A 24,217-nucleotide genomic window follows, 5' to 3' on the forward strand; every position below is an offset into this window, starting at 1 on the left:
TCTAGTGGTTAGGATTCGGCGCTCTCTTTGTAACATTGGGAAAACTTAATTAGCATATTTAGAAATGTTGGCAAGTGAGAAGAAAAACATATGTGTCTCCCAATTTTCAAGTGAATTGGGTTCCAAAAATACCTATAGAATAAATATGTTTACAGATGGCTTTTCTCCTTACCTTTCCTAGTTGCAAGTGCCATTCTTTTTAATATTGCTGTTCTTAGCTAAGTTGGAACTAAAAAGCTGCTTGACCTAACAGACATTAAAATTTTAAATATTATAATTCTTTACTTTCTTGTATTTTAGGAAAGGATGTTTATAATCCTTAATATTGTTTATCAAAATGATGTGGAGAGTCTTGGTGGATTATAAGGTGAGCTGTAATGTGGTCAGGCCTGCGAGGCCTCCTCCAAATTCACCTTCCAATTTTAGCTTTACCTTCATTTTACAGGACTCTCAGAAGTGGCTTTATCATTATTGATAGGTGTTTGTGTGCTTGTTTGTTTTAAAGCTTTAAGTGTTTTCACCGTATCTATTATGGTAGCTTCTGTAAGGGTTTCAGTTTTGGGAATGGACGATTGGGAAAAGCAAGTCAGAAGAAGCAAGAGAGAAGCAAGTCAGAAGTTGTATGTATATATGTCATACCTCATTTAGATGCTAATTAGGTAGAGTCTGTTTATCCCAGCGGTCAACAGACTGGCCAATCACTTGATTTTGTACCTCTCATGATCTAAGAATGGTTTTTATATATTTAAATGGTTGAAAAATATGAGAAAGAAAAATAATTTTGTGAGATGTAAAAATGAGATGAAATTCAAATTTCAATATGTAAAACTTTAGTGGAACACGGTCACCCTAATTTGTTAATGTATTGTCTATGACTTCACTTGTACTGTAGTACAGTATCACACAGTATTTATGGCCCGTAAAGCCTAACTTATTTACCATTTGGATCTTTATGGAACAAATTCACTGACCATTGATCTATCCTTATAGGCTTTTAGAAGTTTAGTAATGTCTCTTAATGTGTGGTGTCCATACATGAACCACGGTGTCTTTCTAAAGATTGTTCAAATATATTGCATTAATTTTCTGGGGTGCTTGGGTGTCCCAGTTGGTCATGGCTCAGGTCTGCCTTTGGCTCAGGTCATGATCCCAGGGTCCTGGGATTTGTCCCTGCGTCAGGCTCGCTCTCAACTGGGACCTGTTTCTCCTTCTCCCTGCTCATTCTCCCTCTCCCCTACTCTCTCTTAAATAAATAATAAATAAAACCTTTAAAAACATATGTATTTCATTAATGGCTTAAAATAAATAATAGGAAGGTTGTATTATCTTATTGTTCTTTCAAGTACATTCCATCTCAAAAGTTGTTTTAATATTTTAAAATATGTCTTTTTGGACTAAATCATTATTCTTTTCAGTTGAATTACTCAACAAAATCCATAGATCTAGAAGTGTAGTTTTTTAATTGTATAGATAATGTATTTCTTTTTGTTTGTTTGTTTAAAGATTTTATTTATTTACTTGACAGACAGAGATCACAAGTAGGGAGAGAGGCAGGCAGAGAGAGAAGAGGTAGCAGGCTCCCCGAGGAGCAGAGAGCCCGATGCGGGGCTTGATCCCAGAACCCTGGGATCATGAGCAGAGCCGAAGGTAGAGGCCTTAACCCACTGAGGCACCCAGGTGCCCCGGATAATGTATTTCTTAATGGCACTTGAATGTTAAAGTTTTATTGGTTTTTTAGTTTTTTATAACCGTTGAGTTGAATGCCCATTTTAGTATTATCACAGGAATTTTCAGGCTGAGATATTTAAATTTTGAGAAATTAAGATTCTATATTTAGATGTTTGGTGAATAATATTTTATTTTCATATGCAAATAAGAGTAGATTTAATCTTCTGTTAGAGAAAGTATAAATAACACAGTACATATTGCCCTTGATACCCAAGTTGTGAAAGAAACTAATTTTTTCAAGATTGGAGTGAACTTGGAAGTTGTATCCTTCTGATATATTAATCCTCCCCTCTCATTGTAAAATATTGTAGATATTGCCCTTGATACCCAAGTTGTGAAAGAAACTAATTTTTTCAAGATTGGAGTGAACTTGGAAGGCTTTGATAGTCTAGTTATCCTTCTGATATATTAATCCTCCCCTCTCATTGTAAAATTCTACCCCCCACTTCTCCGTCATTTGCTTACTCTCCAAACTGATGGGAGAGAGGAGATTATTATCTCATGAAATAGACCGCTCCATCTTTGTCTCAGATTATTTTTAGGAATTTTCTTGTTCTACTGAACCAGTTGCTGTGTGTCTTCCCAAAGCTTCAACATACCAGCCACAAGTACAGTTTTTAATCTTTCTTCTAATATGGTTCTTTATTTTTGAAAACTGTTATGTGTCTTACATTCTGTCTCACCAACTAGTCTTCTCTTCTCCAGGCTTGACATCTTGTTTTATTTCGTCTTTGGCATTCTTATCCTTTTTTTTACCCCTTCTGAACTGTTGTTCATTTGTTCCTTTCTCTCTGAAATTACGGCATCCACAGATGAATATACTGTAGTAGGTTGTAGTCGGATCAGTACAGAGTTTAGTAAGACACTTAATGCCTTCAGTCTGAATATCATGTCTTCTGCTAATGCATTCCAGGATTGTGTTAGATTATTTGCCAGCTGAATCACTCTGTGGACTGCTGTTGAATTTAAAGTCATCAAGAACAAAACAAAAACAAAACCAAAAAGCCCGCATTTCCTCAGAGTCTTCTGCTAAGTTATAGCTTCCCCGCCTTGGGCTTGTGTTATTAATTTGATTTAAGTCTTAGAAGTTGAGCCATAGTGCGATCAGATCTAGAGGTCTTCCTTCAGGTACAGCTCCTCCGAGCTATTCCTACTTTTTATATGCTTCCCAGAGATTTGTTTTTCCTTAAGTCCAAGTGGTTTCCCAATAGTTTCTGCTAGCCAGCTGCTAGGGCTTTAGGCCTTAGAAGTAGAGGAATTAATTCTTGCTAAATTCATCAAATTACATCCAATCTTTCTAATTTGTCAAGTGTGGGATTCTGTTTCTGCCATTCCCTATGTGTGTCTTATAGGTATTAATAGCAGAGGCATTATATATCTTAATTATCAAGAAGAATTTCTGTAGCTTTCTGACTTTTTGAAAAATAGTTTAACCTATGTAATTTAAGAAAGTAAAATTCACCTAATTTACCTTAAGAATACATACTCTGAAATGCTTTGTTTTCTCCAATGGAAATAGACAAGGTAAGACTTAAATTATATTCAATGAAATTTAGAAATGAAATTATTTTTGAAATTATTATGAAAGTTTTTTTTAGCTTTAAAACAGTGCTGAAATAGGTAGTTAGTGTCCTCATCACTTCCACTTTTATAGGTACAGTTTCATGAGTTTGTGATACTACAGATATTTTATTGTACGAGGAGTTGTATAATTTTCTTATTTGACCTTTTTATTTATAGTGCCTTGGGCACGGGCCTTCCCAATACTTAGCATTTCTGATTGAGTTTTTGGAGTATGCATAGCATTGGAGAAGGGCTTCTGCATCATGTAAGCAGTTTAACTATAGAAATGAGTCTAGGGGAAAAGGAGATTAGCGTATGTAGATGGCAAAGATGTTAAGGGCTAGAATGTTATATGTAGACTGTGATAGAAAGACCTGAAATTGATAGTGAGTAATGAGCAATGGGAGAAATGAGGCAGACAGATACAGATTTGGGGATCTTTGTTTCTTATTCTAGCTCTGTTGCTAACAAACTGTATCCTTTGAAATGATTCATCCTCTCTGGACCTCTATTTCTGTACCTGTCAAAATGTAGTAGATAATCCAGGGTATGTCATTAATGTCCCCAAATTCTCTTATGTCGTGACTTAGAGATAGTTAATAATAGATTTTCCAAATGCTACATAAAAGCATGCTATTTACCAAACACATTTCTGAGGTTTGTTTTTTTTTTTTAGGCTTTTTCAGGTGTCACCTCCCCAAACTTTCATGTTGCTGAAAAGTTCTTTTCTTCAAACATGTTATAAAAGTAAGCAAATATTATCCAGGTGTGCGAAAATGACTTTTCTTTTTAACCACTTGATTGTCAGAATAGGGGGAAAGCCATAAATCAGCCTTAAGGCTGTTGTTGTGTAATAAAAACTTCGGTTGACAGTTGAAGAACACCTTAACGTTTTCACTGAAAATTTATTACTCTTAGAAAAAGAAAACTTGTTGAGCTGCATATTTTCTCCTTTCACAGATGTCTGATCAGTTTTACAGTATCTGTAATGTTTTGGTCTATTTAATACACTGTTTTTGAAAACTTAAAATGAATGTAAAAATAATTTTGAGTTAGAACAGAAATGTCTAAACATATGATTATTTAAAGTTGAGTCACTTTTAAATTTGAAAAAGCTTCTTCCCATGTATTCTTAATGCTCCTAGGATCTCATATTTGATGTTCAGTGAAGCCAAGAACTAAATCGGAAGCTCTGTATTCAGTATTTTAAGATTATTTGTAGAAGGGCTAATTTGGTGATTATTTTTAAAGTGCATAGTGAGTATTAACAATAATGTGCCAGTTTGATGCCTGGCATTCTATTCAGTGTGTGTGTGTGTGTGTGTGTGTGTGTGTGCACGTGCGCACGTGTGTGTGCGTGTGCACTTTGGAAGGGGTGTGCAAAAGTATTAAGTACGTAATAAAGAAAACTCAGTTCTTTTCTTTAGGATATGTATCATCAAATATAAATACAGGCAGGTTTTTAAGTATTATTATCATAAAACATGCCTTGTTTGCAGTATTATACTGGCATGTACATTCACCATAGATTTGGAAAAACTGGATCTTAGATCTGGTCTTTTAAAACCATGTATATGTTGGTCTCAGTGAATTTGGTATTGCAGTTACTCTGTCTGGACACAAGATGGTGATACTTACCTGAAATGTTTTCTGAGTGCAGCATCTGTGGCCTTTAGAGGAGGCTTCCCCTCCTCTGTCCAGAGGATGAGTGACTTAAGGAAATGAGTGGAATTGGCTTTGTTTTAAAAAATAATAGTTGAAATTTGTGTGTATGTGTGTGTGTGTCCTACTGTATATAATTTATTTAACAAATAGTGATTTAATATTAAGTATAGGTTTGTGTAAGTTTGAGTTGGGGTGAGGTAGGAACATTGAGAAAAGGGAAAGTTGAACAGTGGAGAGGGACTAGCTGTCATTAGGTATATACTAAGCATCCAGTGTGTGCTGAGTGATTTGCTTATGAACTCTAATTGATTCTAATCAAATATAAGCATATGTATTTTACACAACACCAATGTATTCCTTAGCTCAATAAATTGTGTAATATTGGGCGCCTGGGTGGCTCAGTGGTTAAGCCGCTGCCTTCGGCTCAGGTCATGATCTCAGGGTCCTGGGATCGAGTCCCGCATCGGGCTCTCTGCTCAGCAGGGAGCCTGCTTCCTCCTCTCTCTCTCTCTCTCTCTCTGCCTGCCTCTCTGCCTACTTGTGATTTCTCTCTGTCAAATAAATAAATAAAATCTTTAAAAAAAAAAAATTGTGTAATATTGGTAGTGCTATGTATGTTCTCTCTGATAAAAACTGTGTATACCATCAGCCAGTGTAGTATCTTTTTTTTTTAATTTTAAGTGAAGTTATCAATCTTTTCTAATAAAAAAATTCCCTGTATAGTTAAATATACATTTACCTTAATATATAGCGATTCTACTTCTAGGTTATTTGTCTGAAAGAAATGAAAACTTTTGTCTACACAAAGACCTCTAGGCAAATGTTTATAGTAGTTTTATTCATTATCACTAAACAGCCCCAAATGTCTATCAACTGATGAATGGATAAAGAAGTTCTGCTATGTTCATACAATGAAGTACCACTTAGCCATAAAAAAAGAAACAGATTTCTGGTATATGCAATAAGATGGAAGCATTATGCTAGGTGAAAGAAGCCAAACACAAAAGGTTAAAGAGTATACTGACTGGTTCTGTTTATGTGACAGTCTGGAAAAGGCAAGGCCACAGGGACAGAAATCAGATCCAGGAGTTGGGGGTAGGGATTGACCACAAAGTGCCATGAAGAAACTTTTGGGGGTGATGGGAATATTCTACATTTTTGTTGTGGTGGTGATTATAGGACTATATATGTTTGTCAGAACCCTTCTAACTATAAAACTAAACGTGGTGAATTTTACTGTATATAAAGCCTACCTCAAAACCTGACCATTAAACACACTAGAAAAAAAAACCAAAACTTGTTAATCGCAAATGCAGAGGAAAATGTCAGCTCTGCTTCAGCAACAGTTTCTCTTCACTTGGAGGTAAAGCATTTTGCATTTCAGCTCTTTCCGTCCTTTGCTTGTCTTTTGATAACCCCCTTAGGCAGACCTCTCTTTCTCACTGCCTTAGCAGACTCGGAACTACCCCAGCAAAGATTTTGCTTTCAAGTGTTGCTACCCAGCTTTCAGTACAGAAGGAGGTAGAATTTTAGTGCTAGAAAGATTCTTAGAGAATTTGGCTGGCAAACTAGAGATTTTACAAATAAATCTTTTAGAGAACTTATTCTCAGTAACAAAAGTCAGTTTGTTATGCATATATTAAGGACAGTTTTTAATCTGGTTCTTACTGTAATAAAGTATAGCTAGAATTATGAAAATATATTTTTATCCCTTCCTTCCCTCCTTCCCTTCTTCCTTCCTGTGCTAGATTCTACTTCTGTCTCCTGGAAGGGACAGTGCAGGTGAACCAGACAAGTGCTTTGGATCATTATGTTGCATATCAAGTAAGAGTGTCTACCTTTTAGCAGCTTTTCAGTCTACGGAGCTGGTAACATCTATGGCCTGGGGCTTACATGTTTGATGACAGACTTATTCAGAAGTGTGTTTTGTTATAGAAAAAATGCTAAGCCAATTAACACTAGTGTCTTTTGGAAATCTTGATTCTGAAGCTTCTTTTTTTTTTTTTAATTAAAGTAGCAAAAAAAGAATATTTGATATAATAAGATAAAAGCAAGGGATAGTATATTTTATTAAAGTAGAAAGGTAAAGAAAACTATTAATGTTTGAGAAGCACATTTAGGATACTTTTGGGTATTTAGGAGTTCTTCATTAACTCCATATTTTTAGGCTTAATGATATACTTGTTGTTCCCTCTTGGTGAAATATAGGTGTGTTTTTTCAGAGGCCAAGTAGAAGGCTCATATTTTATTAAAAGTAGTATCCTGTGAGGTAGTCATAGGTCATTACTGCTGAGGAACATTTACTTAGAAAGATTTAGTAAACAGCCTGATTCAATTGAGCTGACAGTTTAACAATCCAGGCAGTTTAATTTAGAACTTATACTTTAAACCACAAAACTAAATAAATTCTTAAGTTCTGTGTTAGATTTAATGTCTTTGACTTGATTGTATATTTAATATTCTGATCAGCTTTTGCTTTGTATTTATAAATTTGAATTCAATCTCTGATATTTGCGTTGTATTAGATGACTGGTAGACCTCCGTGTATGTGTTCTCGTAAAAACTGTGGTATACCGTCAGGCAGTGTAGTAGCTTTATTCACACTTTAAGTGTGGTTATGAATTTTCACTTAAAAATCAAAAAGGGAGACAGGAAAGGAGGGAAAGGAGAGAAGGAAGGAGAACTGGAGTTTGTGTATATTGTTATTGTTGAAGTTATGTTTTGTTTTTTGATTTAGTTGATTAGAATTGGGAAAGTAAGCATTAGCAAGTAAGGAATAAATTTACTTTTATATATCTAGGAAAATCTAACAAGATTTAAAGCAATTAGGTACAGAATAAACTAAGCAGAGAATAGAAAACTTCTGAGCTCTCCGCTTATTTTTATAAAGTTTTATTGAAACATAGCCATGCCTATTGTTGCATAGACTATTTAGTCAATAAGATAAAAATGTTTACTATCTGGCCCTATGGGAAAAAGTTTGCCAGCCCTTGAACTAAATTTTGGATCAGTACTATTCAGATAAACTGTTTGTTAGTTGTCTTAGAATGAGTCAGCCATCAGATATTCATTGAGCACCTGTTATGTGCCAAGCAGTGTGCTAGGTGAGGGAGAGGCAAAAACAAACATGTCCTACAAAAATGTTTGACTTTCTTTTTTATTAATAGTTACAACATAGGTTACAAATGCTAGAAATTGTAAGACTGGGAAATGCTTGTAAGACAGATCTCTTTTATCTGAACCGACAATAATGCTGCATCTCTTGGGCAGTGACAATATTAATTATCTGATTCTCCAGCTTCTTTTCTCTCTCTTCTGAAGATCCCCTTTTATATTACTCAGGTTTTTTTTCTATAGATTTATTACCACACAGTTTACTTATTTATAGCATTTATTTTTGTGTCTCCCCACATAGGCTTCATAAGGGCAAGGATTTTGTTTACTGATTTATCCAAGTGCTTAGAACTCATAGTAAGCAGTTAGTATGAAGGAGACCTGCCTTACATATTCTTATTAACTGTATCAGTCAGTGCATTTGGAAAATACCAGCTTTTTTTATGTCAGCTATAATTTTGCTGATTTGAAATGATAATTTGCTGAGGTAATTTGTATGTCTTTTTAACTTGTTCTCTGTCCTTCATTGAGAAAACTAATATTTCTTACGTTTTTACCTCCTCATTTTATCACCAGTAATACACTGTTTACGTAGTTTTTTCTTGGGAGTGATAAATATTTAGTAAAAGATGTTTTGGGTAGTTCAGTAATATATTTATTGAACAGAAAAATGCACACTAAGATCAAAGCTATGTTAACTACTCCAATGGCCTTGTGGATGTAATGTAGGTGCACATTTAATCATGATCAAAATAATTAAAAATAATTTCTCATAAAACTTCTTTCTTTTAGTTATACTCATGAGCATATTTTGGTGATAGTTGATTTTTCTGCCTACACAGTTTGCAGAATAGGTAAGAAGAAGAGTGGTTTTGTTTTGTTTTTTTTTTCTTTAACGATTTATTTATTTATTTGACAGACAGAGATCACAAATAGGCAGAGAGGCAGGCAGAGAGAGAGGGGGAAGCAGGCTCCCTGCCGAGCAGAGAGCCTAATGCGGGCCTGAATCCCAGGACCCTGGTACCATGACCTGAGCCGAAGGCAGAGGCTGTAACCCACTGAGCCACCCAGGTGCCCCAGAAGAAGAGTGTTTTGTAGCCAAGTCTCTGACATTCATATTTGTGACCTAAACCTGCGTCCCATGAGAAAAGCCAAATGTTCTCATAAGCAACAAGGATTTTCTTCATGGAAAACAAAGAAGTAAAAATATAGTCCAAACAAAGGTATAATGTGTATACTGAATATTATAAATCTATCTATATAGATATGAGTATATTAATATAGGACTTATGCATTTAATTGTAGGATTTTTTCCTTTGGTATTATATTGAAAGAAAAAATACAAAATTGAATACATGCAGGGAATCAAAAATCCAGAAATATAGCTGATAACAATTATTGCCACTTTTAATTGAGCACGCATATATCATCTGTAATTCTAATGAGCCTGCAAAGTATTATTTCTGTTTATATTTTGAAGATCAAGAAATTGATATTCAGAGAGATTGAATGACTTGCCATCGTTCAAGAACTAATAAGTCATAAAGGTAGTATTGCAAGGCAGGGCTTCCTGTTCCTCTAAATACCTTATGTTTTATCCTACAGCATGTCCATTTCTCATGTATTATCAAGATGTGCTACAACCTGACTATATTCTATACCTGTATTTGTTTAAAAATTTTACATTTTATAACATTTACACTACGTAGTTATTGTTTTTAAAATTTTTTACCACTGTTTTATTATTTATTTACTTTTTAGTTTTCAATTTTATTTTAATTCCAGTATAGTTAACATACAGTGTTATATTTATTTCAGGTGGACAATATAGTGATTCGTCCATTCTATACATTACTCAGTGCTCATCATGATAAATGAACTCTTAACCTTCTTCACCTGTTTCACCCATCCTCCCATCCATTTTCCTCTGGTAACTATCAGTTATCTTTATTAAAAGTCTTTTTTTTGGGGGGGGGAGGAGTCAAGATGGCGGAGAAGTAGCAGGCTGAGACTACTTCAGCTAGCCGGAGATCAGCTAGATAGCTTATCTAAAGATTACAAACACCTGCAAATCCATCGGCAGATCGAAGAGAAGAAGAACAGCAATTCTGGAAACAGAAAAACAACCACTTTCTGAAAGGTAGGACCGGCGGAGAAGTGAATCCAAAGCGATGGGAAGATAGATCCCGGGGGGAGGGGCCGGCTCCCGGCAAGCGGCGGAGCAACGAGCACAAAATCAGGACTTTTAAAAGTCTGTTCCGCTGAGGGACATCGCTCCAGAGGCTAAACCGAGGGCACGCGGGGTCAGCGTGGCCTCAGGTCCCACAGGGTCACAGAAGGATCGGGGGTGTCTGAGTGTCGCAGAGCTTGCGCGTATTGGAACGGGAAAGCCGGCTACAGAGACAGAGCCACAGTAAGCTCGAAGCTCGGGGTTCCCTTGAACCAGTTGCAGGCTCGGTGAGCTCGGAGTGCAGCCGGAGGTCAGGCAGACGGGAGTAACTGGGCGCTCTTCTCTGAGGGCGCACTGAGGAGTGGGGCCCCCAGGCTCTTGGCTCCTTCGGGCCGGAGACCAGGAGGCCGCCATTTGTATTCCCGTCCTCTGGAACTCTACGGAAAGCGCTCAGGGAACAAAAGCTCCTGAAAGCAAACCCGAGCGGATTACTCTGCCCAGCCCCTGGTAAGGGCGGTGCAATTCCGCCTGGGGCAAAGACACTTGAGAATCACTACACCAGGCCCCTCCCCCAGAAGATCAACAAGAAATCAGCCAAGACCAAGTTCACCTACCAAGGAGTGCGGTTTCAATACCAAGGAGAGCAGCAGAATTCCAGAGGAGGAGAAAGCAAAGCACGGAACTCATGGCTTTCTCCCTGTGACTTTTTTTCTTTTTTTTTTTTTTTTCCCTGTGATTTTTTTGAGTCTTGCAGTTAATTTAATTTTTTTCTTTTTCATTTTTTTCTCTTCTGCGGCTAAAAATTTTTTAAACTTTTACCGTTTTCTTTTTTAACGTTTTTTAACTAGTTTATCTAATATATATATTTTCTCATTTTTATATTGTTCTTTATTCGTTTTCCTTTTTTAAATTCTTTTGTTTTTTTTTTCATTTTTCTTTTTTTTTCTTTCTTTCTTTTTGAACCTCTTTTTATCCCCTTTCTCCCCCCTCACGATTTGGGATCTCTTCTGATTTGGTTAAACCATATTTTCTTGGGGTTGTTGCCACACTTTTAGTATTTTACTTGCTCTTTGATATACTCTTATCTGGACAAAATGACAAGGTGGAAAAATTCACCACAAAAAAGAGAACAAGAGGCAGTACCGAATGCTAGGGACCTAATCAATACAGACATTGGTAATATGTCAGATCTAGAGTTCAGAATGACAATTCTCAAGGTTCTAGCCGGGCTCGAAAAAGGCCTGGAAGATATTAGAGAAACCCTCTCGGGAGATATAAAAGCCCTTTCTGGAGAAATAAAAGAACTAAATTCTAACCAAGTTGAAATCAAAAAAGCTATTAATGAGGTGCAATCAAAAATGGAGGCTCTCACTGCTAGGATAAATGAGGCAGAAGAAAGAATTAGTGATATAGAAGACCAAATGACAGAGAATAAAGAAGCTGAGCAAAAGAGGGACAAACAGCTACTGGACCACAAGGGGAGAATTCAAGAGATAAGTAACACCATAAGACGAAACAACATTAGAATAATTGGGATTCCAGAAGAAGAAGAAAGAGAGGGGAGCAGAAGGTATACTGGAGAGAATTATTGGGGAGAATTTCCCTAATATGGCAAAGGGAACGAGCATCAAAATTCAGGAGGTTCAGAGAACGCCTCTCAAAATCAATAAGAATAGGCCCACATCCCGTCACCTTATAGTAAAATTTACAAGTCTTAGTGACAAAGAGAAAATCCTGAAAGCAGCCCGGGAAAAGAGGTCTGTAACATACAATGGTAAAAATATTAGATTGGCAGCTGACTTATCCACAGAGACCTAGCAGGCCAGAAAGAGCTGGCATGATATTTTCAGAGCACTAAACGAGAAAAACATGCAGCCAAGATTACTATATCCAGCTAGGCTATCATTGAAAATAGAAGGAGAGATTAAAAGCTTCCAGGACAAACAAAAACTGAAAGAATTTGCAAACACCAAACCAGCTCTATAGGAAATATTGAAAGGCCTTCTAAGCAAAGAGAGAGCCTACAAGTGGTAGATCAGTAAGGAACAGAGACCATATACAGTAACAGTCACCTTACAGGCAATACAATGGCAATAAATTCATATCTCTCAATAGTTACCCTGAATGTTAATAGGCTAAATGCCCCCAATCAAAAGACACAGGGTATCAGAATGGATAAAAAAACAAAACCCATCTATATGTTGCCTCCAAGAAACTCATTTTAAGCCCGAAGACACCTCCAGATTTAAAGTGAGAGGGTGGAAAAGAATTTACCATGCTAATGGACATCAGAAGAAAGCAGGAGTGGCAATCCTTATATCAGATCAATTAGATTTTAAGCCAAAGACTATAATAAGAGATGAGGAAGGACACTATATCATACTCAAAGGGTCTGTCCAACAAGAAGATCTAACAATTTTAAATATCTATGCCCCCAACGTGGGAGCAGCCAACTATATAAGCCAATTAATAACAAAATCAAAGAAACACATCAACAATAATACAATAATAGTAGGGGACTTTAACACTCCCCTCACTGAAATGGACAGATCATCCAAGCAAAAAATCAGCAAGGAAATAAAGGCCTTAAACGACACACTGGACCAGATGGACATCACAGATATATTCAGAACATTTCATCCCAAAGCAACAGAATACACATTCTTCTCTAGTGCACATGGAACATTCTCCAGAATAGATCACATCCTCGGTCCTAAATCAGGACTCAACCGGTATCAAAAGATTGGCATCATTCCCTGCATATTTTCAGACCACAATGCTCTGAAGCTAGAACTCAACCACAAGAGGAAGTTTGGAAAGAACCCAAATACATGGAGACTAAACAGCATCCTTCTAAAGAATGAATGGGTCAACCGGGAAATTAAAGAAGAATTGAAAAAAATCATGGAAACAAATGATAATGAAAGCACAGCAGTTCAAAATCTGTGGGACACAACAAAGGCAGTCCTAAGAGGAAAATATATAGCGGTACAAGCCTTCCTCAAGAAACAAGAAAGGTCTCAGGTACACAACCTAACCCTACACCTAAAGGAGCTGGAGAAAGAAAAAGAAAGAAACACTAAGCCCAGCAGGAGAAGAGAAATCATAAAGATCAGAGCAGAAATCAATGAAATAGAAACCAAAAAGACAATAGAGCAAATCAATGAAACTAGGAGCTGGTTCTTTGAAAGAATTAATAAAATTGATAAACCCCTGACCAGACTTATCAAAAAGAAAAGAGAAAGGACCCAAATAAATAAAATCATGAATGAAAGAGGAGAGATCACAACTAACACCAAAGAAATACAAACTATTATAAGAACATACTATGAGCAACTCTACGCCAACAAATTTGACAATCTGGAAGAAATGGATGCATTCCTAGAAACATATAAACTACCACAACTGAACCAGGAAGAAGTAGAAAGCCTGAACAGACCCATAACCAGTAAGGAGATTGAAACAGTCATTAAAAATCTCCAAACAAACTAAAGCCCAGGGTCAGACGGCTTCCCGGGGGAATTCTACCAAACATTTAAAGAAGAACTAATTCCTATTCTCCTGAAACAGTTCCAAAAAATAGAAATGGAAGGAAAACTTCCAAACTCATTTTATGAGGCCAGCTCACCTTGATCCCTAAACCAGACAAGGATCCCATCAAAAAAGAGAGCTATAGACCAATATCCTTGATGAACACAGATGCGAAAATACTCAACAAAATACTAGCCAATAGTATTCAACAGTACATTAAAAGGATCATTCACCACGAACAAGTGGGATTTATTCCAGGGCTGCAAGTTGGTTCAACTACCGCAAATCAGTCAATGTGATACAACACATCAATAAAAGAAAGAACAAGAACCATATGATACTCTCAATAGATGCTGAAAAAGCATTTGACAAAGTACAGCATCCCTTCCTGATCAAAACTCTTCAAAGTGTAGGGATAGAGGGCACATACCTCAATATCATCAAAGCCATCTATGAAAAACCCACCGCAAATATCATTCTCAATGGAGATAAACTGAAAGCTTTTCCGCTAAGGTCAGGAACACGGCAGAGATGTCCATTATCACCACTGCTATTCAACATAGTACTAGAGGTCCTAGCCTCAGCAATCAGACAACAAAAGGAAATTAAAGGCATCCAATTCGGCAAAGAAGAAGTCAAATTATCACTCTTCGCAGATGATATGATACTAGATGTGGAAAACCCAAAAGACTCCACTCCAAAACTGCTAGAACTTGTACAGGAATTCAGTAAAGTGTCAGGATATAAAATCAATGCACAGAAATCAGTTGCATTTCTCTACACCAACAACAAGACAGAAGAAAGAGAAATTAAGGAGTCCATCCCATTTACAATTGCACCCAAAACCATAAGATACCTAGGAATAAACCTAACCAAAGCGGCACAGAATCTATACTCAGAAAACTATAAAGTACTCATGAAAGAAATTGAGGAAGACACAAAGAAATGGAAAAATCATCCATGCTCCTGGATTTGAAGAATAAACATTGTGAAAATGTCTATGCTACCTAAAGCAATCTATACATTTAATGCAATTCCTATCAAAGTACCATCCATCTTTTTCAAAGAAATGGAACAAATAATTCTAAAAGTTATATGGAACCAGAAAAGACCTCGAATAGCCAAAGGGATATTGAGAAAGAAAGCCAAAGTTGGTGGCATCACAATTCCGGACTTCCAGCTCTATTACAAAGCTGTCATCATCAAGACAGCATGGTACTGGCAGAAAAACAGACACATAGATCAATGGAACAGAATAGAGAGCCCAGAAATAGACCCTCAACTCTATGGTCAACTAAACTTTGACAAAGCAGGAAAGAATGTCCAATGGAAAAAAGACAGCCTCTTCAATAAATTGTGTTGGGAAAATTGGACAGCCACATGCAGAAAAATGAAATTGGACCATTTCCTTACACCACACACAAAAATAGACTCAAAATGGATAAAGGACCTCAATGTGCGAAAGGAGTCCATCAAAATCCTTGAGGAGAACACAGGTAGCAACCTCTTCGACCTCAGCCGCAGCAATATCTTCCTAGGAACAATGCCAAAGGCAAGGGAAGCAAGGGCAAAAATGAACTATTGGGATTTCATCAAGATCAAAAGCTTTTGCACAGCAAAGGAAACAGTTAACAAAATCAAAAGACAACTGAGAGAATGGGAGAAGATATTTGCAAACGACATATCAGATAAAGGACTAGTGTCCAAAATCTATAAAGAACTTAGCAAACTCAACACCCAAAGAACAAATAATCCAATCAAGAAATGGGCAGAGGACATGAACAGACATTTCTGCAAAGAAGACATCCAGATGGCCAACAGACACATGAAAAAGTGCTCCATATCACTCGGCATCAGGGAAATACAAACCAAAACCACAATGAGATATCACCTCACACCAGTCAATGGCTAAAATCAACAAGTCAGGAAATGACAGATGCTGGCGAGGATGCGGAGAAAGGGGAACCCTCCTACACTGTTGGTGGGAATGCAGGCTGGTGCAACCACTCTGGAAAATAGCATGGAGGTTCCTCAAAATGTTTAAAATAGAACTGCCCTATGACCCAGCAATTGCACTACTGGGTATTTACCCTAAAGATACAAACGTAGTGATCCAAAGGGGCACGTGCACCCGAATGTTTATAGCAGCAATGTCCACAATAGCCAAACTATGGAAAGAACCTAGATGTCCATCAACAGATGAATGGATCAAGAAGATGTGGTATATATACACAATAGAATACTATGCAGCCATCAAAAGAAATGAAATCTTGCCATTTGCGACAACATGGATGGAACTAGAACGTATCATGCGTAGCGAAATAAGTCAAGTAGAGAAAGACAACTATCATATGATCTCCCTGATATGAGGAAGTGGTGATGCAACATGGGGGCTTAAGTGGGTAGGAGAAGAATCAATGAAACAAGATGGGATTGGGAGGGAGACAAACCATGAGTGACTCTTAATCTTACAAAACAAACTGAGGGTTGCTGGGGGGAGGGGGTCGGGGGGGGTGGGGTTATGGACATTGGGGAGGGTATGTGCTTTGGTGAGTGCTGTGAAGTGTGTAAACCTGGCGATTCACAGACCTGTACCCCTGGGGATAAAAATACATGTTTATAAAAAAAAAAAAATTAAAAAAAAAATAAGTTAAAAAAAAAGTAATCATTTTGTCTTAGGTCTTGCAAACAATAACAGGTTACTAAAAGTAATTGCTTTGTCTTTAACATCACTTTACTCAATAAATATGTATGTAAGCTCAATAGATAAATTTATTTTAAAAAGCTTGAAGGAATTTTAAAAGAAAAAAAAAAACAGTCTTTTTTTTTTTTTTGGTTTGTCTCTTTGTTGTTCATTTGTTTTGTTTCTTAAATTCCCCATATAGTAAGATCATATGGTGTTTGTTTTTCTCTGACTTACTTCACTTAGCATTATAGCCCGTATAGCCATCCATGTTGTTGCAAATGGCAAGATTTCATTCTTTTTTAGGGCTGAATAATATTCGTGTGTGTCTGTGTGTGTGTGTGTGTGTGTGTGTGTGTGTGTGAGTTTCTTTATCCCTTCATCAATCAATGGGACACTTTGTAATTCGGCTACTATAAATAATGGTGCAGTATGCATAGGAGTGCCTGTATCTTTTTGAATCAGTGTCTTTGTGTTCTTTGGGCACATACCCTGTAGTGGGATTACTGGATCATAAGTAATTCTATTTTTAATTTTTTGAGGAACCTCTATACTGTTTTCCTCAGTAGCTGTACCAGCTTGCATTCCCACCAAGAGTGCAAGAGGGTTCCTTTTTCCTCACATCTTCTCCAACACTTGTGGTTTCTTCTGTTATTTTGTTTGTTTGTTTGTTTGTTTGTTTTTTAATTTTAGCCATTCTGACAGGTGTGAGGTGATACCTCATTGTGGTTTTGATTTATATTTCAAATGACTGATGATTAATGATGTTGAGCCTCTTTTCATGTGTCCATTGGCCACCTGGATGTCTTCTTTGCAGAAATGTCTATTCATGTCTTCTGCCCATTTTAATTGGATTATTTGTGTTTTGAGTGTTGCATTGTATAACTTCTTCATGTATTTTGGATACAAGCCCATTACTGAATATGTCATTTGCAAATATCTTGTCCCATTCAGTCGGCTGTCTTTAGTTTTGTTGATTATTTCCTTTGCTGTGCAGAAGCTTTTTATTTTGATGTAGTCCCGTAAGTTTATTTTTGCTTTTGTTTTCCTTGCTTCAGGAGACATGTCTAGAAAAATGTTGCTATGACAGTGTCAGAAAAATCACTGCCTGTGTTCTCTTCTAGGAGTTCTAGGATTTGAGGTCTCACGTTTAGATCCTTCATCCCTTTTGAGTTTATTTTTGTGTATGGTGTAAGGAAGTGGTTCAGTTTCATCCTTTTGCATGTGGCTGTCCAGTTTTCCCAATACCATTTGTTGAAGAGACCATCTTTTCCCCATTGCATATTCTTGCCTCCTTTGTTGAAAGTCAACTGGCCATGTAATCATGGGCTTATTCTGGGCTCTCTGTTCTGTTCCATCGATCTATGTGTCTGTTTCTGTGGTAGTACCATTCTGTTTTGATTACTACACCTTTGCAGTTTATCTTTAAATCCAGGATTGTGACACTTCCAGTTTTTACTTTTTTAAAATGGCTTTGGCTACTTGGGGTCTAATGTGGCTCCATATGAATTTTAAGATTTTTTGTTCTGGTTCTGTGAAAAATGCTGTTGGCTAGTTTCATAAGAATTGCATTAAATTTGTATATTGCTTTGGGTTGTGTGGACATTTTAACAATATTTGTACTACATTGCATAATTTAAAATTTTAAGTACATAAAATTTTAAGTACAGAGAATAGTACATGGAGGGGACAAATATCTCTTTGTCATTTTTAAAGTTGAAACCACTGCTGTCCAGAGGTGCCTCAGGGGCTCAGCTGTTTAAGCATCTGTCTTCAGCCCAGTCATGATCCCAGGGTCCTGGGATCAAGCCTTGAAGTGGGCTCTCTGCTAAGCAGGGAGCCTGCTTCTCCCTCTCACTCTGCTTGCTGCTCCACCTGCTTGTGCCCTCTTTTTCTGTCAAATAAGATAAATAAAATCTTTAAAAATAATTGTTGTCCGCTTTTAAGCTGACATATATTATTTTACTTTTCTCATAATATTTATTAGGCCTTATATAGCCATGTATGTACATACATATAATTACCAACATGATTTTTAAAGTTGATTTTTGTTTACAATATTTAATGACTCAAAAGTTTTTAAATAAGAGTTTTATACATAAAGGACTTACTCAAAGAACATCTTTTTTTTTTTTTTTTAAAGGAATTTATTTATTGCAAAGCGTGAACATGGGGTGGGGCTGAGGGAAGAGGGAGAAGCAGACTCCCCACGGAGCAGGGAGCCCGATACAGAGCTCGATTTCAGGACCCTGGGATCATGACCTGAGCTGAAGGCAGATGCTTAACCAACTGAGCCACCCAGGTTCCCCCAAAGAATATCTTCACTACATAAATTAATTGATGAAGGGACTGAGATGTTCTTTGGTACTTTTATCACTGTAGTCTATTTTTTCATGTCATTAATCAATATTAGCATGCCATGTTAGCCAGGAAATTGAGATGATTTCATTCTGCAGCCCTTAATATAAGATTCTCTTCTAGTTCTTCTAAATTCAGATGTGTAGTTCTAAAAATGAATACTTCGCTTCATTGATGTTTTCCTTTTTTAAACTATTAAGAAATAATGTATTGTGTTCACCATGATTTGAGAGTATATGACCTATGAACACTTGTATTCTGATTGAGTATAGAATTTTATATTGTCTGTTTAGCATAGCCGAATTTGTGGATGTTCTTCAAATTTTACTTTTAATAAGACAATGAAAAGGACTCATTAAGCTATTTGGTGGAAGTGACTGAGAAGCCACAGGGCAGTGATGGAAGAAGCATTTCTGATAAAGGTTATACATTAAAATCTTGTGGTGACTTAAGAAAAAGAGCACTAGTCTTGAAAAGCTGAGAAATTTTAACTTGAAGCAGTGTATTTAATTCTTTGACTTTCAAATGACTCCCTATGGCTGTTTCCCATTCCTACCTATCACAAATTTAACTTTTCCCCTTTTATAGTACATTATAAGGTCAGAAAAGAGTAAAATGTCAATTATATGGTGAAGATGTTTTATACATATTTAAATATGATGTAAATGTTTTTATTGTAATCATTATAATATAAGGATCTTATGAATACTGTTCCTTAATACCAAAGATTGCTGTAAGTTTATGTGTTGATGAATATATAGATGAATGAATGAATGAATGAATGAATTTATTTGGGGCTCTGGACTACTAAATTATTTGGAGCCTGCCTTGGAATGGAAGATCCTTCTCCTTGGTTTTGAAAACATTAAATTAAAAGGTATCTTAAGGGTGCTTAGGTAGCTCAGTTGGTTAAACATCTGGTTCTTGATTTCAGCTCAAGTCATGAACTCAGGGACTTAGAATTGAACCCTACATTGGTTCTACATTCAGCGTGGAATCTGCTTGAAATTCTCTCTCTCTCTCTCTCTCTCTGACCCCCCTCCCCTTCTCCCCCTCCTCCCCTCTCTCTCTCTGCTCCTCATCCTGCTCAGGTGCATGCACTGTCTCTCTCTCTCAAATAAGTAAATAAATAAACAAAATCTTTTTCTTTTTCTTTTTTTTTAGGTATCTTAATGTTGGTTTTTAGCTATTATCTGTAATTGTCAAAAAGAAGCTATATTGTCCTCCTAAAGATAAATAAGGAGATAAAAACACAATGAGCTAAACTGTTAATTTTTGTTTATGCATTCCTTAGTTCATCAAGATTAAAATTTGACCAGATTTGACCACCATTTACATACAAACCTTTTGAAATGTAGCATTCAAATTGTCCTCTAAATCCACGAAAGAGAATCTAAAGTTACTCTACATTTATTAACTTCATCAAAAGTAAATGGCAGGGGCACCTGGGTGGCTCAGTGGGTTAAGGCCTCTGCCTTCGGCCCGGGTCATGATTCCAGGGTCCTGGGATCGAGCCCCACGTCTGGCTCTCTGATCAGCAGGGAGTCTGCTTCCCTTCCTCTCTCTCTGCTTGCCTCTCTGCCTACTTGTGACCTCTGTCTGTCAGGTAAATGGAGGAAATCTTTGAAAAAAAAAAAAAGTAAATGGCAAATTCGTCCTGCAAAATAAAAATATCAAGAAAATAAAGCACATAGGAAAAATCTAAATAGAGCTTCTTTGCCCTAAGGACACTTTAGAAGTACCTTTAAAACACTGGAAACAAATGAAAAATTATTAATGCCTGGGAAGCAGATAAAAAAGAACTAAAAACGTCACTATTCTCTATTTAAGTTTCTATCCTCCGCATTTTGTATCTTTAGCCAACCATTCAAACAAAAGGAATCTATATCACTGTTCTTTCTGACAGAAAAGAAACTGTAATTTTCTTAAATGATACAGATACATAGACTATCAAAAAAAAATCGCATCTTGAAATCAAGAACTATATTATTACTGTCCGATAACAAGAACACCAATGTGAAACACTCTCATATGAACTCAAAAGGGGACTGCATCCCTGCCTGAATTCAGTTACTAGAAACTAATGGGGAGTCATTTACATGTTTATATTTTCTCTTTCACATATTTGTAAATATCTGATGATTGTTAATTTTACTTATCTTTTTGTGCATTTCATTACATTATATTCATTGGTTTTGAGTAACTTATTATATGTATAAGTGCACATTTTAGAAGATGGTCCTTCTAAAGCTTTGCTTGTGGTCTTTGCTAGGAAGATGATTTAGATGCACGGAGAAGGTTGCTTGCTTTACTATTTATCATTTTCCCAGACAAATCCATGGAGACAGGCTGCTGATAGGATAGGAGAAAAACAACAAAAACAAATACAGTGCTTTGGCCTGGAACTGAATTGTATTATCTGTGCTGTCAGCTAGAGTCTTTGCTCACTTACCCAGACAATCTCCACAGGGATTAAAACTTCCCTCTGCATTAGTGATAGCCTTTAGTATACTGCAGCCTCATGTGCAGTTTAAAAAAAAAAAAAAAAATCTGGTTATAAACAGTTTTTAATAGTTTGCAAAATCCTCACCAGTTCAGCCTTTGGGGAGAGTGATGAGCTGATAAATCAGATAGGTATATCATAATTAAATTGCTAATCACCTGGATTTTAGTTTTAGTTTCTATATATAACTCCTCACAACCCCCAACTCTGGGCCTGATTTGAATACTTACAGTGATGGGTGTACTGCTAATTCAAGTTATTTTTGAGGATATTTTTAAAAAATAAAGTTTATAAGAATTTTGATTTTGCATGAATGTTCAGAAAGGTAGGATAATAGAAACAAAGAACAACAACAAAAACATCTCAGAATTGTGTAAACCAAACAAAACCAGTTAGAACCAGCTTCTTCATTAAGCAGTGAATGTCTGAACTAACCAGGAAGGTGACTATCTATTCTTAAAGATTTCTGCTAGTAAGGATTTTATAGCCTTCTATAGTTTTCAACCTGATGATTTTTCTCCCCACCCCATCCCCTGCCACTTGGCAGTATCAAAAGTCATTTTTGGTTGAGGCAAATGGATTGGTGATATTGGCCTCCAGTAGGTAGAGGTCACAGGTGCTGCTGAACGCCTTATATAATGTACAGGAGACCTCGGGCACCAAAGTATTATCCAGCACCAAAGTCAGTAGTGTTGAAGTTGAGAAACTGTGCTCTGAAGCATGGATTTTTTATCTTGATGGGAGTTCTTCCAAATGAATATCCCCACTGATGTTTACAATGTTTTATAGGGAGTTTATTTGTTTGGGTTACAATAAGAGAAAAAAGAGGATTTAGACATTGACTTGGGGATTTATGAACATGGTAAACAAAACATTCTTTGAAAAATGCTCATGGAGACAATATGCTGATCTCATGATACAAAGAAATGGAAAACAGTGCTATTTCATCATAGAAGGACATGGGAAACTTTATATATATTTTTAACCTTCCTAAATATTGAATGAAAATTCTACTTTGTAGGAGATAGGGTTATATAGAATTATTTCTGTATTGGTGAATTAAATCATTTAATAATAAAGTAATCACAATATGTAAAATTAATTATTTTGGTAAAATATTCAGTATCATGAAGCTCTGAATTCATTTCTTAGATGTGACTGTTGGTAATTTATTTGCTAAGCTTCAGTTAACACATTCAGAAAGTCAGGTGGTGTTTTAAGCTTATCAGATGGGTGTTTATTAATTTCTATTTGGTAGTTTGTATTGACACTAAAGTTTTGGGTTTTTTTTTTTTTAGATGAATTTAAAAAATTGTCCAATCTTTAACCAATTGCTGGGCCTCAATGTAAGGAATAGGCATGCCCTTGTTCATTTCTCAAGTGGAGTATGATAGTGTTTCCATTCATTTTTATATTGTCTACTCAATCAAAATAATCTACAGTAGAAAGAAGTATATGTAAGGCCGCATGTATAAACACAAACATACCTAGTAACTTAGTGGTGGTAGGAAAATTAGAGACTGACAAAAAGTGTTTGTTTACATTGCCTTCTAGAGATTAAGGATTTGGGAACCTGAACTGGGATCCAGGGGATGCCCATAACAACCAGTGAGGTTCATGGAACCTCATGGAACATATATCTTCTAAAGAGATTTAATAATATTCCATCCATCATGCTAAAACAAAAACAGACATTGGGGACTAGATGTAAGTGATATTCTTAAACACACTCTATTAAAATTGCAGTTGATCTTATGTTTTAAATAATCATGTTATCTGCCACACCACCCACACACACCCCATTAATGAACTGAATGGAAAAAGTCATACTTTTTGTAAAGGAGAGGGTGAAAAAATGCAGCTTGAAGTGAAAAATCATAGCCAATCATTTTACCTTTGTTTACGTGTTTAAGAAGTTTTCTCTTTGCTGGAGACAGATAGAAAAACTACATTCTATTACCAACAAAAGTCCTCTTGGGTTTTTGTTTTGTTTTGTTTTTTAAATAAAGAAACCAACCACAGTTATATTAGTGTAGAAAAAATTCAGAGAAGAAATTGTATCTCAGCTAGAGGTGAAAAATGCAAAGTTTATTGATTAGAGACTAATGTATAAAAATAAGTTGTTCTGCTAACAGAAAACAAAGGAATGAATTTGTTGTTATTCTGTATATTCTTTTAGTTATTATTTTTTATTTCTAAATAATATTTTGTTTACATGATATTTTGAATAGGTAATCTATATTAAATGATGTAAAAATCAAATCTGCAGAGAGATATACATAGTGATACCTTACTCTCACTTCTGTATCCCGTTCTTGTCTCCCTCCCCCTCACCTCATTTTTTATTAGTCTCTTTATTCTTCTAATGTTGTTTTTAATACAAGCAAATATGTATATTTATTTATTGTTTCCAATACCCATATTCCCCAAAAATCTAAGATGTAGGAAACTATGCATATGCATCAAATGCTTTGCTTTTTTTCACTTAGCACCATATCTTGGAGATCGTTCTCAGTACATGGGTATTTTCTTCATCCTCTTGTAGGCAGCATAAGCACAGAACTACATACAAATAGTCCCCTATCAATGGACTCTTGGACTGTTGCCAGTCTTTTGCCATTACTAACAACCTTGTCCAAATGTTATTTTGTAGTTGTGTGGGTTTGTCATAAAGTGGGAATACTGTGTTAAAGGGTAAATGCTTTTGTAATTTTGGTAGATGTTGCCTTATTTCCTTCTACAGTGGTTCTACCATTTTGCTGTTTTACCAGTAATTTTTTTTTTTAAAGATTTTATTTATTTATTTGACGGACAAAGATCACAAGTAGGTAGAGTCAGGCAGAGGGTTGGGGGGAGCAGGCTCCCTGCCGAGCAGAGAGCCCAATGTGGGGCTCGATCCCAG

General features: G+C 36.2%; 1 protein-coding gene across 4 annotated transcripts in view; it reads left to right on the plus strand.

Moving 5' to 3' along the window:
- SPATA5 (spermatogenesis associated 5) overlaps window positions 1-24,217 on the plus strand; it is a 337,462-nt gene that overhangs the window by 123,103 nt on the left and 190,142 nt on the right. The window contains exon 15 of one of the 4 annotated variants that reach the window (XR_004283282.1): window positions 22,870-23,022. The exons of 2 other annotated variants lie outside the window; for them this stretch is intronic. Coding sequence is in view for 1 of the 2 variants with exons in the window: in XM_032333336.1 (XP_032189227.1) it covers window positions 3,968-4,036 (69 nt within the window). In the remaining variant the exon portion in view is untranslated. Of the gene's footprint in view, window positions 1-3,967; window positions 4,039-22,869; window positions 23,023-24,217 lie in introns of all 4 variants that reach the window. One more of the 4 variants, XM_032333336.1, reaches the window with a different exon arrangement.

The sequence above is a fragment of the Mustela erminea genome, chromosome 2, assembly GCF_009829155.1.
Source record: "Mustela erminea isolate mMusErm1 chromosome 2, mMusErm1.Pri, whole genome shotgun sequence".
Classification (NCBI taxonomy): Eukaryota; Metazoa; Chordata; class Mammalia; order Carnivora; family Mustelidae; genus Mustela; species Mustela erminea.